The sequence below is a fragment of the Myxine glutinosa genome, chromosome 12 (genome assembly GCF_964187855.1).
Source record: "Myxine glutinosa chromosome 12, kmMyxGlut1.1, whole genome shotgun sequence".
NCBI classification, from domain to species: Eukaryota; Metazoa; Chordata; class Myxini; order Myxiniformes; family Myxinidae; genus Myxine; species Myxine glutinosa.
Genome location: NC_136272.1, coordinates 87,968,280 through 87,988,279, shown reverse-complemented (window position 1 = coordinate 87,988,279; position 20,000 = coordinate 87,968,280). Strand labels below are relative to the sequence as shown.

The 20,000-nt window shown below is 43.6% G+C and overlaps 3 protein-coding genes across 6 annotated transcripts in view; 1 reads left to right on the top strand and 2 right to left on the bottom strand.

Annotated features, from left to right (window-relative positions):
- Nucleotides 1–459, bottom strand: part of LOC144888468 (uncharacterized) — a 6,754-nt gene extending 6,295 nt beyond the window's left edge. The window contains exon 1 of the mRNA XM_078766383.1: nucleotides 1–459. This exon is cut by the window's left edge and continues 1,219 nt beyond it. The gene's annotated coding sequence lies outside the window, so the exon portion shown is untranslated.
- Nucleotides 1–20,000, top strand: part of LOC137418790 (putative serine/threonine-protein kinase MARK-C) — a 137,027-nt gene that overhangs the window by 66,814 nt on the left and 50,213 nt on the right. The window contains exons 9-13 of the mRNA XM_078766071.1: nucleotides 1–38; nucleotides 183–239; nucleotides 4,495–4,728; nucleotides 10,090–10,224; nucleotides 10,400–10,449. The exon at nucleotides 1–38 is cut by the window's left edge and continues 33 nt beyond it. Coding sequence (XP_078622197.1) covers nucleotides 1–38; nucleotides 183–239; nucleotides 4,495–4,728; nucleotides 10,090–10,224; nucleotides 10,400–10,447 — 512 coding nt within the window. The 3' untranslated portion in view covers nucleotides 10,448–10,449. The remainder of the gene's footprint in view (nucleotides 39–182; nucleotides 240–4,494; nucleotides 4,729–10,089; nucleotides 10,225–10,399; nucleotides 10,450–20,000) is intronic.
- LOC144888366 (uncharacterized) overlaps nucleotides 1–20,000 on the bottom strand; it is a 57,226-nt gene that overhangs the window by 31,457 nt on the left and 5,769 nt on the right. For 2 of the 4 annotated variants that reach the window (XR_013620959.1, XR_013620961.1), the window contains exon 4: nucleotides 19,947–20,000. This exon is cut by the window's right edge. The exons of 1 other annotated variant lie outside the window; for it this stretch is intronic. The gene's annotated coding sequence lies outside the window, so the exon portion shown is untranslated. Of the gene's footprint in view, nucleotides 1–5,220; nucleotides 6,108–19,946 lie in introns of those variants that run through there. One more of the 4 variants, XR_013620960.1, reaches the window with a different exon arrangement.

Here is a 20,000-nt window from a genome sequence, read left to right as displayed (position 1 = left end):
AATTTTCAGAAAGTGGGTTGAGTTTTCCCGTGAAGCAGGTGAGCTGAAGTTGGTTTCAGCCTCAGTGTGATGTTTATGATGTGGTTTGAAATAGGATAGAAAGAATTGCACTCAAAATTGTAAAATCTTAACAACCACAATCTGTGCCCATGTTTGAATATTTAATCTCTTCCTCCCCCCAGATGGCTGATGCTGTTGAGTACTTGCACTCCCGGAACATTGTGCACAGGGATATAAAGGTAACCAACTACACCAGTGCAGACCGTGGTGATACGTTCTGCGTCACACTGCAATGAAAATCATTTTTGGTGGAGCAAAGGAAGGAATGCGTGTGTGGAAGGGAGGGTGTGGTTATGGTCACTTGTCCATAAATGCTGTTCTTCCTCAACCTGCTCCACCATATTCAGAATATTGCCTAACTCACAAAAGTACCCGGCAAACACTGAGTCGCTTCCTGACGGCAATATGAAGAGAGTCCCCTCCCCCCCTCCCCAGCTCTCTCTGGGCTCTGTCCCCCAAATATTCCTACAGGTCACACAAGATCTGCCTGCAACCCTCTTATGGTTAAACTGCCGAAATCTCGGCTCTCTGCTCACCTTCACTCTTTTCTCCCGCCTCTGGAACAAACTCCCTCACTCTCTTCAATCCCACTCCACCCTCCAGGTCTTTAAAACAGCTGTTCACCACCATCTCTTATCTTCCCCCATCGAAAACCTTGATCTTTTCTACCCCCGCTAATTTCACCCCAAATCCACTTTTTTGAAATACCAACTTCTGTCCTGGAAGTCCTTGGTGTCCTTGTGTTTTATACTTCTCCCACCCCCGCACCCCTTTCCACGCCTCCTCCCCCCAAGCCCTCTCCCTCCCACACATCTCCCTGCTCTCTAATGTTGTGTTTTGTGTCCCTCCCCTTCTTTCCCCATCTTGTCTTCCGCTCCCTCTTTTTATATATTTTGTTTGTCTGGTTGATTTGTTTGTGAAATAAATGTTAGCTCTTTCACGAGCCTCGATTCAGTAAACAAAAAAAAAAAAAAAAAGAGGGGGGAGGGAGAAGGAGGGAGGGAAAAGAGGTGGGAAGGGAAGGGGTGGGAGAGGAGAGAGAGGAAAGGGGGAGCAGGAAGGGGAAGAGTGAGGAGGGAGGGTGGAGGAGAGAGAGAGAAAGAAGGGAGGATGGAGGGGGAAAAAGGGGGAGAGGAGGGAAGGGGGGGTCGAGGAGGGGTGCGGAAGTCAAGAGGGGGAGGAGCAGGGAGGAGAGAGAGAAGGGAAGGAGGAGTGTTGGTGGGGGAGGAGAGTGATGCCTCACCACACGATGCTACACTATAAACTCCAGTCGGGAGGGAGAGCGAGGAGAAGGGTGGGAGCGAGAGGTGTGTGGAAGGAGTGCGCAGCTCTTTATTAGGAGGGAAGAGCGAAGAAGGGACAGAGAGAGAGAGAGAGAGAGGTGGTGGGGTAGAAAAGGTTCCGGGGAGAGGGGGAATTAGCAAAGAGAATGATAATGCACTGATAATGATAGGTTATGATGGCCGGAGACTCTTAATCTGAGCAGTCTTAACGCTTAACTTTTCGCAGCTCTGACTGCTAAAAAGCGTTAATTTGTTCTCCCGGTGTCCTCGGACGTCTCCGGGTGGACAGCTCAGACGAAGTACACTAAACACAAAAACTGCAACCACAAAGATTTACCTTTAGTCTTCTATAAATGTGAAAATCAAGCAGCAAATCAGCAACTTTACAAAATGGCAACTTTACACTTGCAATGATACAGTTCAACATGTCGGACGTTTGATTTGAGTTCCAACCACGACGTTTGGAATATAGATTTTCTTTTTAGTTCAATAAAAAAAAAACTAACCGCAGAAGGAGAATGACAGCCTTGCTGAAATAAATGAATATATACACTTAGTTATAAGAATCACTCGATATGGTCAATTTTGTCAGATTTTACTCCAGATTTGGACATTTATTTAGTCTGCACTCAACAGGATCAAATCCTCATATCCAGATTTTGATGATATTGTCGTGTCGCCCCCTGTAGTGAAGACCTCAGGATGACAGATGACCAAACGATCTTTAATTCCGAGGCGTACAGCCGTACACCCAACTATGGCGGTGTTATCTCTTTGTGGCGCACGATGGAAATGGAGGTCTCTGGTCTTATTTGAACGGACGGCCATGGACGACGGTTTATCCAAACCACGAACAAATATACGACACGGACAAATCCTCAAATGAAATGTAACAAATAATGGTTTAATGAAATGAAATGCGGGCAGAACAAACCGAACGGTAAGGCAAACTAAGATTTCTAAATGAGGGACCCTCCTCACGGACTGGTATACAAAACAAGGGGAAAATTAAAGTAAAAATAAATGTGTTTCGTGCGGTGGCTGGTACTCAACTCTGGTCTCCCTCACATGACGGTTTGTGGCTGTCACAGGTCCCTCGTCCCTGCGCGGGAAAACACGCGTTGGCACGAAGTCGGATCCACCCCCAGCCGTTGGCGCAAAGCAGCCAAAATGCTCCCTCCTCCTCCGATTGCCACGATCCACCAGGCTTCTACCATGCCCTTCGCGAGCACATATTTCTCAAAGCGCAGCCGCCTCCACCGACAGCCCAGGGATAGAGAGAGAATGCAACTGCTCTCGATGAAGCCCAGACCAAGAGAAGAAAGAAAATGCGGTGCTTTGCCTTTTTACTCCAGGTGCTGGAATATTCGATGATGATGTCACACTCTCACCAATCAACGAGCGCCACCGAATGGTCCCAACCAATTGTCCTTTGGGGCGTGGCCTCACGGCCGTTCTTAGCACCCATCCAGAAGATTCAAGCTGGGTGGTGTAGTCGTGTCTTGGTCCGGTCGGAAATTATGTTGTTTTTTATTCGGTGACGAGTGCGTGGCTTGCCGAATGTGTTTGATAAGAACGAAGGGAAAAATCACAAGGGAAATTACACACGGGGAATTTGTCCATATGCCATAACTAATTAGCATAGCTCCACCCCTCACATGGAGACACACAAACGACCTTACACGAACATCCGGTCCGAACTTAAATACATCGAGGTGGCTTCTTCGCGACATACAGAGTACGCTAAACCTACACAGTTCTATCTCGCCGAAGGTATTTCATTACCGACATCCATACACATAACAATATGCTTCAATTATGTCCTGGTGTTGGGCAAGCGGCTAGGGTGAGGGCTTAGGATCCTAGGATCCTAGGATCCTGGGTTCGAATCCCGGTCAATCGCTGAATTAACGCCAGGGGGTTGACTCAGCCTGTCATCCTTCCGAGGTCGGCAAATTGAGTACCAGTTCACTGGTAATTCCCTGTTTGTCGTAAAAAGGCGACAAAAAGGGTTGGCGTCAGGAAGGGCATCCGGCCGTAAAACATTGCTTCAAAAAGGGGACCAAAAAACAACAACAACCACGGTCCCCGAAAAAGGCCAACCCCCGCTTGCGGGGAAAAATGGCCTCTAAAGGTGGTTATTTATATATTATATATGTCATGATAATTGATCATGTTTCCAAGGCAAGGCACGTTTGAACAGGACCAAACAAAATGGCGGCTGAAGAACCCAGGCAGTGGGCTGATCAAGATGGTGGGCCGCCATAATGGGAAGGCTTTTTCGGTGTTTTTCTTATGAGCACCACCTTGTTAATTATTTTCAAAAATGGTGTTATAACACACCCAAACACCCAGATTTCATCATTGCAATCTGTTGGAGGTCCAGGTGTATGCATGCAAAGTTTGGGACCGCTACGTTTCATGGTTTTGGAGTTATGGTGGAGATGGCGGATGGACGCACACTGCCTTTTATTATTATTATAGATAAGAGGTCCAACACTCTGCTCCTCGTGGGACTATCGACAAACTGCATTAAAAGGCAATCCTGGACAAGATCACGAAATTCCTCCTCTGCCCTTTCCCTGTTTCTGAACCCAGTCTATCCCTGGCAAATTAATATCACCCACAAGCAGTACTCTTCCGTCACCACAATCCTTTCTGAATTCTGAATGAACCTTTTAATATCACTCTTCCTTCACAACAGGAGCCTGATTATACGTGCCTAAATAGTCTCCCATCCCTAATCTCTCTCCATACAGAACACTCTTCATTACTTCCCTGCTTCAGATCACCCTTTTCTCTTGATATAATATTGTCCTTTACTTCGATTGCGACACTTCCTCTGATTTTTCTCTTTCCTTTCACACCTCTACATCTTGTGACCTTCGATTCCTGTCATTTAGCCAAACAAAGTCTCACTTCCTGCAACTCTATCGTTTATACTCCTCACTATCTACTCTCGCTTCAACCTCCTCCATATTATGTGAACCCCTGACTGGCATTGGTAGAGGATGTGTTTTTCAAGTTTTTTTCTTTCTGCAATTTTTTTTCCTGCCTGCCCGTCACATTTATATTTGCATCTTGCCTTTATCATAATTTATCACCAAAGGTTTTATGTTTTTTCACATTTTGATTTCTGTTTACTCTCCAGCTAGAAAACGTGCTTTTAAGCATTGAGGGGACTGTGAAGCTCATCGACTTTAACCTTGCCACATCTTTCATACATGGTGAAAATTTTAATGAGTGCTGCGGCACATGTGGCTATATGGCACCAGAGATCACAGCACATGGCTACGAAGGTCCCCCAGTCGATGTGTGGGCACTTGGCATTCTGTTCAAGAAATTATTTGTTGGACTTCAATTTGATGGACGTCACATCATTGAAGTGAGTATTGTTTGTAATGGTGTCATAATCTGAATGTGGTGTGAACGAGATGCTGATGCTAAGGGTGTTTTTCACTAAGGGTGTCTCGAGTGTTTCACATGCAGTGTCTTGAGTAGGTATTTATACCACTTGACGTTTTTCACATTTTGTTGTGTTGCAGCCTGATTTTAAAATGGATTAAATTCACATTTTTTTCCTGACTTACACGTAATACCCCATAATGTCAAAGTATATATATTTTAAAATATTTTTTTTGCAAAGTAATTTAAAATGAAAAGCTGAAATGTGAATAAGTCTTAAACCCCTTTGCTATGACACGCCAAATTGAGCTCATGTGCATCCAATTTCCTTTGATCGTCCTTAAGATGTTGACACAACTTGATTGGGGTACACCCGTGGCCAATTCAATTGATTGGACATGATGTAAAAAGAAACATCTTTCTGCATTAGGTCCCACAGTTGGCAGTGCATGTCAGAGCAGCAACGCTATGATGAAGTCCAAAGAAACTGTCCGTTTTACTGAGATAAAATGTTGAGGAGGCATAGATCTGGCAAAGGGTATAAAGCAATTTCTAATGTTGAAAGTTCCAAAGAGCACAGTGAGCTCCATCATTAGAAAATGGAAAGAATATGGAACTACTGACTCTTCCAGGGTCGTCACTTGTCCGACTAAACTGAGCAACCTGGCAAGAAGGACCTTTGTCAGGGAGGTGACCAAGAACCTAATGACCACTGACAGAGCTACAGAGTTCCTTGGCTTAGAATGGAGAACCTGCCGGGTGGACAACAGTGCAGCACTTCACAAATCTAGGCTCTATGACAGAGTGGCCAAATGTAAGCTACTCCTGAGAAAAAGGCAAATTACAGCATGCTTAGATATTGCATAAAGGCACTTGAAAGACAGAGCATGAGGCAAATGATTATGTGGTCTGATTCGACAAATATTGAATCCTTTGGCCTGAATGTGAAACGCAGCGTCTGGCAGAAAAACTAGCACAGCTCATCACCCATGTAAGCCCATCCCTGCCATGAAGCATGGTGGTGCAGCATCATGCTTTGGGGATGCTTTTCAGCTGCATGGACTGGGAGACTTGCAAGGATAGAGGGAATAATGAATGGAGCCATATGCAAGCAAATCCTTGAGGAGAACCTGCTTCAGAGTGCAAATGACTTTAGACTGCGGTGGAGATTTACATTTCAACAGGACAATGACCCCAAGCATACAGCCAAAGCAACACTGAATTGTCTTTAGAACAAAAAAAAAAAGCCCAGACAGAAAGCCAAAGCCCATACATTAATCGCATTGAGAATCTTTGGGAAGTCTTGAAAAATGCTGTTCACCGACACTCCCCGTCCAACTTGACAGAGCTTGAGTAAATCTGCAAGAAAGAATGGGAGAAAGTCCCCAAATCCAGATGTGCAAAGCCGATACAACCCGAAGAAGAAGAAGATGATACTGAAGAAGAAGCTTTAATCGCTGCCAAAGGTGCTTCTACAAAGTATTGACTTAGGGGGTTGAATACTTATGTATGTTAAGATATTTTTGTATTTCACTTTCAATTATTTTGTAAAAAATTTTTGAAAAAAAGTGCCACTTTGGCTGGCGTAAAGGGATACCATATTTATTGGTGTATTAACCACGATGGTGTATTAACCACACCCCTGTTTTTCATCCTCAAAAAAAATAATTAATACTCCCAGCAAAGCTTGATTATGTTGGACTTGGAAGTGTATAGTCTTATCAGCCATATCATTGGATACATGTTGTGAGATGTGTGTGTGGCGTCGAACCAACAGATCATGGCGTGCCATTAACGCGTCGGCCCATTACGGGCTGGTCGTGAAGTCCTCAATGTCATCCTCCTTGCCTAAGCTCCTCTCCTTCAGCCTGAGAGCAAGTGTTGAGCAGGTTTTGCAACTGAAAAACGTGTAAATTAAAAATACTTTCTCATTATATGAGGCAGAGGTTAACATGGAGAGTTTCCGGAAACTGAGAGAGGGGAAGGCGATGGAGAGGGGAAGGCGATGGAGAGGGAAGGCGATGGAGAGGGAAGGCAGTCAAGCTGCAATCTGTGCATTATTGGGAACACTTTTTAATGTTGTTTAATGCGAAAATTTATTCGCAGCATGTCTCATGCACTCGAGTATGGTAATACTCGGAAATGGTAGTGTTTTTATGCCTCCAGCCACAAAGGTGGCCTGAGGCATGATATTTTCGGGTTTTCCGTCCTTCCTTCCTTCCGTCCTTACGTCTGTCCGTATGTACGGGCTAAACCTCATTTTTCTCAGCAACCACATTAGGCCGTGTGTGTGTGTGTGTGTGTGTGTGTGTGTGTGTGTGTGTGTGTGTGTGTGTGTGTGTGTGTGTGTGTGTGTGTGTGTGTGTGTGTGTGTGTGTGTGTGTGTGTGTGTGTGTGTGTGTGTGTATTTTTATGTGTGAATGTATGTATGTCTATGTGTGTGAGGGTATGTATATATGTATGGGTGTGTGTGTGTGTGTGTGTGTGTGTGTGTGTGTGTGTGTGTGTGTGTGTGTGTGTGTGTGTGTGTGTGTGTGTGTGTGTGTGTGTGTGTGTGTGTGTGTATGTATATGCGTGTGTGTGTACTTGTGTATGCCGTTGGTTGTTATCTTCATAATTTTGGTGTTAGAAAGTGGAATGGAGTCCCAGGACTTGAAGTATCCACCCCCGCTTCAGTGAAGGATTGTGATTCAAGGGAGGAGGTTTTGAAGTTTTGTTCTTCCAGTTTTGTTCCAAGGGTTCTTTTCAGGATTGTCACTGAGCCCCATACCGCCTTCAACTGTAGTTAGTTTGTGGTAAAGTTCCCAGGGATGGTTTTAAAGATATTTGTAAGGTTCTTCTTCATCATTCCCATTGCCCCAATATTATCACTGGTACAATTTTGGAACTCTTCAGCTTCCAGGATCTTTTCAATTCATTATTGAGGTCTTGGTGTTTGGTCATCTTCTTGATATCTGCATTATTTTGGCCAAAATCGCCAAGTACTGATATCTTAATCAACAATACTGTATTTTCCTTTTTGTGTCTGAGCTTTTGCGTCTGAGTCACATCCTGTAGGGATGTAAAAAACTCATGTCAGAGCAGCTGTACACTCAAAGGCACAACAAGAAATGTAGAGTAATCCATTGGCACATCTGCAGAAGTTTAAATGTCTCATTTCCAAAAAACTTATGGAAACATGAACCAAATGCAATCATTGAAAACAAGGACATAATCAGGCGTAAACATGGAAAACAAATCATTGTGACTGCACACACTACTCGGACACAAAAAGGAAAATACAGTATTGCCAATTGAGATATCAGTACTTATCGATTTTGGCCTTAATAATACAGATATCAAGAAGATGACTAAACACCAAGACCTCAATAATGAATTGAAAAGATCCTGGAAGCTGAAGAGTTCCAAAATTGTACCAGTGATAATTGGGGCAATGGGAATGATAAAGAAGAACCTTACAAATACCTTAAAAAACCATCCCTGGGAACATTACCACAAACGAACTACAGGTGAAGGTGGTATGGGGCTCAGTGACAATCCTGAAAAGAACCCTTGGAACAAAACTGCAAGAACAAAACTTCAAAACCACCTCCCTTGAATCACAATCCTTCACTGAAGCGGGGTTGGATACTTCAAGTCCTGGGAGGACTCCATTCCACTTTCTAACACCAAAATTATGGAGATAACAACCAACGGCACTCACAAGTACACACACACATGTACACACACACACTCACACACTCACACACTCACACACACACACACACACACACACACACACACATACATATATATACACCCACACACACACCCATACATATATACATACCCTCACACACAGAGACATACATACATTCACACATAAAAATACATACACACACACATATTTCCACACACACACACACACACACACACACACACACACACACACACACACACACACACACACACACACACACACACACACACACACACACACACACACAAAACCTATCCATCCAATTCTAATAGATATTCACGGTACTTATCCCACTGAATCTGTGTCAAGGTAAAAATATCTCGATTCTAAACAGATGATATGTGCATGGCACACAGTTGGGTTGGGCCGATTTCTGACACCTTTTCCATTGAGATCGTCGCAATTCACCCCTTTCATGGAAGACGCCATTGGTGGATAAATATGGCACGAACTGTGACAATACTGGCTGATGATTGGCTGGGTGTAAATACTACTACGCCGCATTACCAAGTCACTGCACCCACTATGGCTACGCTACAATAAAATAGTGCTGATTATTAGCGGAAATTACTTGGTGTTGGCCAACATTCACCATTCCAACTTTTTTATATTGATGAGAAAATATGTTTCTAAAATGTATTCAAGCGAAGATAAGTTGCACTCTTTTAATGGAATGAAAGTGAGCGAAAGTCAGACCTGCTCATGGCCTGCATGTCCGATTGAGCCAAAACTTTCAGGGTAGGAGTGACACCCATGCAGAATGTTTTTCTGCTAATTGTGTCGTCATAGGTCAAGTGGTGTGGCAGCCATCGTGGACTAAACGCAAATAAATAAAAAAAATATTTCTCGGAAACAGCTGAATGTTTTGGGGGGAATAAAAAAATATCGTGATCTATGGAGGTCTATCGGGGGTCAAAGTGGATCCTGGGTTGACCCTTATAATAGGAATTTGCTTTTTCCTTTGAAACTGCACACGCTGTTTCAATGAAACTTGACCAGAACTTTCATCACCGTGATGTACAAAAGTATGTTCATGGTACTATGAAAATTGAAGTTGGAGGAGTTCTTCGGGGGTTCAAAGTGGGTCCAGATTTGATCCCCCCCCCCCCCCCCTTGCAATATAGGTATTTGCTTTCTTTTCTGAAATTACACACATGATTCCGATGAAACTTGACCACAACCTCCACCACCCGTGATGTGCCAAAGTTTTTTTTTCCGCAGCATTAAAAAAAATCGGGCCCGAAGGGGATCTACGTCGGGGGGGGGGGGGGGGGAGTGGGAGGGGTAGGGGGGTTGCCCCACAAAATAGAAATTTACTTTCTTCTCAGAGACTACACAATCTCTCTTTGCAGAGAGAAAAGCGAATAAAACCACATATACTGTACTTGATATCCAATTGTTGAGCTGAGAGGGTTTCTTTTTCAGCGAAGAGAATACTTTTGTGTTGTACACCATAACTTATTTCATGAGTTTTGGGTCAAACCTTGGTTATGGCATCAGTGAGTGCTTGTTTGGAATCTGCTTTTTATGCAAATGTAAGTATTTATTTGCAACGATTGTTTAGGATTCGGTCACAAATACATTTGTTTTGCCTCTTTGCAGATGTCACATGACAAGACTGACTGCAATGTGGGAAAGAGTTCACCATCCTTTACAAGGAGTTCACCATCCTTCGAATTGGTTTCCCTTCTGACTGCAATGCTTCAGAAGGATCCAATGGAGAGGCTCACCATGACGGTGAGGGATTGATACAGTTTTCAACTGCAGTATTTTATTTGCATGATCAAGAATGTTCACACATGCTGGGATTGCTGACATCCTGTTATTGTGGATCAAAATGCAATTGCTCACCAGTGGCAGGTGATTCCTGATCGTGTTTATATTTGAATCCAACACATCCATTGTTTTGCAGGATGTTGTGGACCACGCCTGGTTCGAGGAAAAGTCGGTAGGATTTTGAAGGTAACCGGCACTCCTTTTTTTTCCTCTTTTTACATCATCCATTTGTATAGTTTCCTTTTAAACTGGAGTCTCATGGAAGAGCATGGGATAGAGTACGTGAACATATAATAGGACAGCAGGGCAAGTCGAACAAAATAAACATGAACTTCCGGTTCCAGGTCCGAGTGTGTTCGACTTGAATTGTGCCACATGTATATCCAGTCCAAACCCAAAGCTTAGGGTTCAGATGAGTTCCGTTGTCTCTCCATGTTTGTAGCTCTGCCACCAACAGTGGGCATAGGTTATGTTTTTGTCACCCCTGTCTTTCTATTTGTTTGTTTATCTGTGAACAGGATATCTCAGAGTTGTGGACGTATTCTGAGAAATTTGATGGAGAGCTTGAGTGTGTGACGAGGAAGAAAAAAATAAAAAGAAAAAAAAGATCAAATTTTGGTGAAGATTTGGATATGAGATTTTTTAAAGTGAGCTATTTCTGCAATCAAACAAATCTGTAAAAGCTTTGTCCATCCGTCGAAAATGAAGAAGAGGAACCACTAACTCACCGTGTTTAATTATAAAGTCTTCCAAAGGGTAATTCCAATTGGTTCTGTTGTGGAACTAATTAATTTAGCCTTGATTGAAAGACAGAAGACTCAATGATTAATGTCTACAAACTGTTTCGGCAAGCAGCCTTGTCCTCGCATTCCGATGGAATTTGACCACAACATTCAATACCCATGATGTCACGGCATTTAAAAAAGTCGTGGCCAAAGGCAGTCTATGTGGGGAGAGGGCGGGTGTGGGGGGGGGGGTAGGATTGCCCCCAAAAATAGGTGTTTCCTTTCTTCTCAGAAACTACACATGCAATACTGATGAAACTTTCCCACAACGTTAATCACCCATGACAAACCAATGTTTGGCCAAGGCATTTGAAAAATCAGGGTCTAAGGAGGTATTGGGGGTTTGGGGGTGGGGGTGGATGTTGCCCCCCAAAACAGTTTTTTTTTTTTGTTTCTTTATAGTGTAAATACCGTGATACTGTTTAAAATGCCTTTAGTCAGTGTAGTATTATGCTTTATTCTACCAGGTGAGCTTCCATGGGTATTGCTCCTATTTCAAAAAAAATAGCATTCTATTCTACACAATCTTTATTTAAACATATCACAATGTGTACATTTAAAAAAAAATCTATCTTCGTCATTATGGGCCCCTTCTGATCTCCCCCACTGATGCGCCAAAGGGGCCATAGTAAACCAGGCCCTGCAGCTCTAAATGTTACCCGATTGTTACGGATTCGTCACTTCCGTTGTTGTGGTTCTCATCCACTGTAAACATTTTTGGTTCCATGTACGATTATTGTTATCGTTTGGGTGGAATAGATATTAATATTTTCAAAAGGTAAAAAAGTTAATGTTTTAAATGAAACCGGAACCGGCCGAAGGCGCACGCCAATGCCGCCCTGAAGGCACCTGGTACCTTGAGGTGCCAGGTACCTGAGGGTGCCTGGTTCTTATTTTCACCTGTACTTAACCTATTTCATTAGCCCCTAGCTCGCTATACAATCTCCGCCCTGACGGCACCTGGTACCCGGAGGTACCAGGTACCCGGCCCCTATTCTCACCTGTATTAGACCTACTTCGCTCACCCCCCAGTTCTCAAAATAATGCCGCCCTGGAGGTTGTTCATTAATTTGGCCTAGGGTTGGTGTGACCCTAAGTAGGCATATGCCCCGATGGACGAACGCCCAATCCAAGCCACCGGGCCCGACAGTGCAAGACGACGACCCCAGCGGATACCACACCGGACCGACCGAGCGCAACCAGCCATCATAACCACCCCCGCCACCACCCGACACGAACGATCGAGTCTCAAGCGTCACCTCTCATGGAGACGGTCACCCCTTCCGCCCCCAATCCCTGACCCAGGCTACTGGCGGCGTGCGACTACCGCCATTAGTCCCTCCTTCTCGGGCTCAGTGCTCCCCAAGCTCGTCCCGGCAACTGTGGTTAGGGGGAAGAGTGGGAGGCTGAGACGACTGACAAAGGAGGGGGAGGGAGGAAGAATTTTTAGCTGCACATGTCTTTTGGGCCAACAGTCCAGCCACCTGTCCCTTTGAAGACTCTCCCACACAGCCATGTCCCGGCGGGTGTCTCAAGTCCGCCCTGTATGGATTTTTGTGTTTTAGAGTCGGCTCCGGCTGACCTGGCCCACCGTACGCATCTGCAGCAGGCAGCACGGCCCCTAGTGGCCTGAGGGATCTTCATCCCCAAAAACATTGGGAGGGGGAGACAATGGATACCTATGAAGGTGGGAGGAGCGGGGGAAGGGGAGGCAGATAGCAGCTCGTCTGGCCGGCCAGCCGAGCTGCCCGTCCCTTCATCGACTCTTCAGTGCAGCCAAGTCATGGCGGGTGTGTCAAGGCCGCTCTGTACTGATTTAGTTGTGGAGTCAGCCAAGACTGGACCAGCTCCCTGTGGCCACTGGCAAGCCTTCCCCCCATAATTATTAGGGTCCCCATTCGACAAAGGGGGGGGGGGGAGAACTTCTTGTTTTGCTGCTCATCTCTTTTGGGCGGACAGCCTCGCCATTAGTCCCTCTGATGACTCCACCATACAGCCGTGTCCCGGCGGGTGTCTCAAGTCCGCCCTGCATGGATTTTGTATTCTAGAGTCAGCTTGTGCAGTTTGTGTTTGTGTTGAGTAGAGGAAGGTTCCTTTCGAAAATGGGAGATTTTCCAATCAGAGAAAGCGAACTCGGTGGTTTAATGATTCGAGTGTCCGCTACATATGGGGGGATGTCTGTGGATCAAAGCCTGGCCGAGTCATGCCATAGACTTTAAAAATGGTATGTGCTGCTTCCCCTGTTGTCGTTCAGCATTTAAAAGGATGAGAAATACGGGGCCCTTCAGGGGCATTGACAATTGTCGTCCGCCCACACCCCCCTCCCCCTTCGCACGTTTCCGCCCCTCCCCTACCTCCCCTCCCCCCTTCTCCCCATCCCCCCATGCTCCCTCTCCCCTCCCCTCTCCCCCCTACACCCTCTCGCACATTCCCACACCCCCTGTCACACATTCCCACACCCCCTGTCACACATTCCCACACCCCCTGTCACACATTCCCACACCCCCTCTCGCACATTCCTACACCCCCTCACACATTCCCACACCCATCTCGCACTTTTCCACACCACATCTCGCACATTCTTACATCCCCCTCTCGCACATTCCCATACCCTCCTCACACATTTCCACACCCCCACATGCACATTCCCACACCCCCTCTCACACATTCCTACACCCCCACACGCACATTCCCACACCCCCTCTTGCACATTCCCACACCCCCTCAAGCACATTCCCACACCCCCTCTCGTACATTCCCACACCCCCTCTCGCACATTCCCACACCCCCTCTCGCACATTCCCACACCTCCTCTCGCACATTCCCACACCCCCTCTCGCACATTCCCACACCTCCGCTCGCACAATCCCACACCCCCTCCCCCACCCGCTCTCGCATGGTCCCACCACCCCATCATTTCAGTGAATTCATCAGTTTATTACCTTTATGAGCAAAGTGCAAGCAAGATGAGGTTAAGCAGTTGGTTCACTCTGTGTGTCCATGATCGAGGAGCAAACTTGATTTCAATTTCATTTGATATTTTGAACATCACAACACGAATCGGAACATGAAACGGCAGATTAGCAGTAGTTACCCTGCGCTCGCGAAGTTACGTACAGTGCATTCAGAAAGTATTCAAACCCCTTCACTTTTTTCACATTTTATGTTTCAGCCTTGTGCTGAAATCGTTTGAATTCATTTTTTCCCTCATCAATCGACACTCAATACCCCATGATGACAAAGAGAAAACAGGATTTTAGAAAGTTTTGGAAATTTATTAAAAAGAAAAAACTGAAATATCACATTGACATTTTACAAAACATCGTCGCATGCTCACAAAAACAATTGGACCATTCGAAAGTTGGATATTTTTTTGAGGTTGATTTGAAATACCCTGAAGAATTTCATAATAAACATAAAGATCTGGCATATGCCCCTACCAAAGAATGTCCGAAAGAAGAATGGTTCAGTGATTATCAATGAACATTTAATATACAGGGTAAACCAACAGAAAAATTACTTACTACATTATATGATAAAGAAAATTATGTTTTACACCAAAGGAACTTAAAACAATATGTATCAGCGGGGTTGATGGATGGTAAAGAAGGTACACATAAGAGTTATACAGTTTATCCAAAGTCATTGGATAAGGAGTATATTGATTTTCACAATCAAAGGAGAACCAAAGCAAAAACTGATTTTGAGAAAGACGTTTATAAATTGATGAATAATTCTGTATTTGGAAAGACGATAGAAAATCTTAGAAATAGACAAAACATAAAACTTACTTCATCTTGGGGACAGGCTGCAAAATTAATTAATAAACCTAGTTTTCAAAGAGAAGTGGTGTTTTCAGAGAACTTTGTCGCTATTCATTTACAAAAAGAAAGTATTGAAATGGATAAACCTATTTATATAGGAACCATGGTTTTTGATTTATCAAAATTACGAATGTATGATTACCTTCACAATAACTTGAAGAAGAAATATCAAGATAATGTTTCTCTACTTTATATGGATACGGATAGTTTCATTTTAGAAATTAAAACGGAAGATCTTTATTCAGATGTGCTTGAGGATAGTGACTTGTATTACACGAGCAATTATAAACCAACCCATAAGTTGTTTTCCTCAAAGAATAAAAAGGTTATTGGAAAGTTTAAGGATGAATTAGGAGGAAAGGTAATGACTGAATATTTTGGATTGAGAGCTAAGGCTTATGCTTATAAATATATTGATAATAATGGTATTGGAAGATGTGATGAGAAGTTCTTATCAATGAAGAAGTCCTTATCAAGGAAGAAATATAATTTAAAAATTATTGCAACTGTTTAACCTTAAAGATGGAGGAGTTGGAGGCGTTTTGAAAAATGAATACGATATGAAGTTAGAGACACCAATTATATACGGAGGAGGTGAACAAGAAAGCTCTTGAGGCTTATGATGATAAAAGGTTTATTTTAGACAATGGAATGTACCGTATTCAGTATGGTCACAAAGACATACGCAATTTTAATAAAAATAAAATCTAATAATAAAATGAGTTATTGTATCAAGTGCAAAAAGAAAACGAAATCTAAAAATATATCATATGATATAAATAAAAAGAAAAGAGTTTTTGAAAATGGAGTGTATAATATGCGGTGCTAAAAAGTGCCGATTCATCTCACCTCAAAGTGGGGGGTGATATACAAAAATTTCTATCAGGTAGTAGGTTTACAACAACAGGGATTCCTAGGGAAATACAGTCACGTGAAAATGTAAGTACACCCCATTTAAAGTTTTGACTTTTTCAACATATTTCAACATACAGCTATTTGATCTTCATTTCACCAATATTGATAGATAAAGGTGATATAATATAACAAATATCATGAAACATTTACATTTTGTAGTCCATTGTATAATTTAAATAAACATCAATGCAAATTTTGCATGTGGAAAAAGGAAGTACACCCCGACATTTATCACTACTTCAAATACCTAAAATTAGAATCAGGTGCACCAGCTCAGGTGCAAATGATTAGAACATCGTTAGAGAGGATCTTGGAGGAACCTGTCTTATTTAAACCTCAGACATTTAGTTTGGTTTGCTCTTTGTTGTTGAAGTGTGCGGCGTCACCATGCCTAGATCAAAAGAGCTCTCTGGGGCCTTCAGAAAGAAGGTTATAGATGCCTACGAGTATGAATGAAATGAATGAATGAATGATCGTTTTAAGGCCATTTTCCCCGCCAGAGCGAGGGTTAGCCTTACGGGCCCCATGACTATCATGGTTCCCTGTTTGAGGCAATGTTTTTATGGCCGGATGCCCTTCCTGACGCCAACCCTTAGTCGCCTCTTACGATGCGCAGGGATACGGTGTACCTATTCTAAACCGGGGTACACACCGGGAAGGAATTTAGAAGGGAAGTCTACGAGTCTGGGAAGGAATTTAAAAAGATTTCCAAACAATTTGAAATCGATCATTCGACTCTCCGGAAGATCATCTACAAGTGGAGAAGATTCCAAAGAACTGCCAACTTGTTCCGGCCAGGCCGCCCCAGCAAGTTCAGCCCGACAGCAGACCGCAAGATGCTGAAAGAAGTCTCTAAGAACTCCAGAATGTCATCACGGGACCGTCAGGTAGCTCTTGCCACTGTTGATGTCAAACTGCACGAGTCCACCATTACAAAGAGGCTGCACAAATTTGATCTACATGGGAGGTGTACCAGGAGGAAACCTTTGCTGTCCAGAAAGAACATCAGGGCAAGACTAAAGTTTGCCAATGAACACCGAGGCAAAGACCAGCACTTCTGGAACAATGTGCTCTGGACAGATGTCAAAGGTAGAGCTATTTGGCCACAGTACCAGAAGACATGTTTGGCGAAAACCAAAGACAGCATTTGACGACAAGAACCTGATACCAACTGTAAAGCATGGTGGTGGAAATATTATGGTTTGGGGCAGCTTTGCTGCATCAGGTCCTCGGCAGCTCACCATCATAGAGTCCACTATGAATTCTTCATTGTCCCAGAGGGTGCTTGAGGATAATGTGAGGCCATCTGTCGGAAAATTGAAGCTCAACGGAAGGTGGAGCTTGCAACATGATAATGACCTGAAACATACCAGTAAATCCACCAAGGAATGGCTGAAAAGAAAGAAATGGAGGGTTCTGGAATGGCCAAGTCAAAGCCCGGATCTAAATCCCATCGAGATGTTGTGGGGGGATTTGAAATGAGCTGTGCATGCAAGAAACCCTTCAAACATCGCACAGCTGAAAGAATTCTGCATGGAGGAGTGGGCAAAAATTTCTCACCAGGTGATGATAGAGACTGGTAGACAGTTATACGAAACGCCTACTTGAGGTTGTTTCTGCCAAAGGGGGCAATACCACCTATTAGAGCCAAGGGTGTACTTACTTTTTCCACATGCGAAATTTGCATTTGTTTATTTAAATTATACAATGGACTACAAAATGTAAATGTTTCATGATATTTGTTATATTATATCACCTTTCTCTGTCAATATTGTTGAAATGAAGATCAAATAGCTGTATGTTGAAAAAGTCAAAACTTTACATGGGGTGTACTTACTTTTTCACGTGACTGTATATCTACCGGGGTATTCCTTCTGTGGGCCTGGAACAAACTTAGATAAAAGATTAGATGAGGATGGCAATCCTAAACCTTGGTCTAAACCTAAAAATAGGTTTGATGAAGTGTGTATGAAGCATGACATTGGTTATGGTAATGCCACTACATTAGCCAAAAAACTCGAAGCTGATAGAGAAATGCTGTATAAATTTGTCTCTGATCCAAAATCCAACGTTGAGAGAGAAAGTTGATAGGTTTATCGTGAAGAAGATGATAGATGCTAAATTTAGATTAGGGCTTGGGGTTGCCCTTCAAAAAAACTTCTAAACTCCAAGGATGATATTAAACCTGAGGAAGGAGGCATTTTAGCTGTTGAGTTACACAAACCTATAATCACAAAGTTTAAACGAAGGAAGGTTTATTCTGAAGTTGTTGATTGCACCTGGTCTGCTGATTTAATTGAACTAAATAATGATAAAGGGCACAAGTATGCCTTAATTATTATTGATTTGAGAAGTAGATTTGCCTGGGTTGTTCCTCTGAAAAACAAGAGAGGTAATACTCTGATGTTAGCCTTCCAACAGATATTTAAATAAAGTAAAAGGAAACCAAAGAAGCTATGGACCGACGAGGGGACGGAGTTCCACAACAACGTATTCATGAAATTTCTCCAAGAGCATGGCATTACATTATACAGTACATTTAATGAAGGAAAAGCAGTTGTCATTGAGCGTTTTAATCGCACTTTGAGAGGCTGTATAAAAAATTCACGCAAGTCGGTTCTCAACAATGGGTAACTATAAAAAATAAAAATAAAAACACCTTTAGGGGCCATTTTTCCCCACAAGCGGGGGTTGGCCTTTTCCGGGAACCGTGGTTGTTGTTTTTCGGTCCCCTTTTTGGAGCAATGTTTTACGGCCGGATGCCCTTCCTGACGCCAACCCTTTTTGCCGCCTTTAACGACAAACAGGGAATTACCAGTGAACTGGTCCTCAATTAGCCGACCTCGGAAGGATGACAGGCTGAGTCAACCCCCCTGGCGTTAATTCAGCCATGGACCGGGATTCGAACCCAGGATCCTAGGATCCTAAGCTGACACCCTAGCCGCTAGCCCAACACCAATAACAATGGGTAACTATAATTCAGGATATTGTTGACAATTACAACAATGTGGTACATTCACCTACGAAAGAAAAACCAGCACAAACGGTTACAACACTAAACTATGAAAAGGAGATTAATTTGAGAAAACCAAAGTTCAAAGTTGGTGAAATTGTAAGAATATACAGATGGAAAAGCCATTTTGAGAAGGGTTATACAAAGTGATGGACTAATGAACTTTTTAAAATCGTTGAGGTGGTGGATACAATACCTTGGTCTTATAAATTATCAGATTTACATGGAGAAGAAATGTTCGGTTCATTTTACTCACAAGAATTACAAAAGACAAAACTCAACATATGATGTTCTTGAGACAATACCCCGCACACCATACACCACATTCATACTTCCTCATACAAGGGTTAAGTTTTTTTTTCTTTCTGTAAATTAGTGATGAATTACTCCACTATTATTTAATTTAAAAATTCCCTTCACACCACACACACACACAAGCCCCACCCACACAAGCCACACCCACACACACAAGCCACACCCACACACACCAAACACACACACACCACACCCACACACACATGACTTTGATGATGTAATCCCCCCATCATTCCCCCCTTTTTGTGCACCCCCACTCTTGACCCAACCCCCCCCCCCCCCTCATCCTACCCCCAACCCCTCCCCACACACACATGGGGAGGGAAGGGGGCAGGACAAGGGAGGGTGGTTAGGTCGTTGGTGAGGGCACACTTCCACTTTTTTTTTTCCTCCTTAATCCTTTTTTTTTGTAATTTAGGATCAAATAATTTTGTACAAAGGCAAAATAATTAATACTTAAAACATACTGTTGTGGATCCTGCGTTCAGCGACGTACAAAGGGGGGTTGATGCCCCGTTCCCCCACAAACTCCGGTTCCACTGAGGCCGCCCACCACAACTAAACTTGTGGTTGACAGATTGCTAGGCAACTCCAGCCACCGAGCCCGCAGCTGCGTGTGGAAGGGTTAGCGGTCACAACCCAAATACCTTCAGACACACGCAGCCGTGAGGACGGGGACTGAACCCCGCACAAGTCACACTTTTCTGACGCACGAGCGGTTGTGCGTCGCGTGACCCGTGCCGTTACACTAAGCGTACTTCGGACCCGATTGAGCAGTTTTAATTCGGGTGATGCTAGGTCAATGGATGGAAAATGACAACGACGTCCAGGTTGGAAGTACTAAACACAGTATTTATTTACAGGTATGTATAGAACACAGACGAA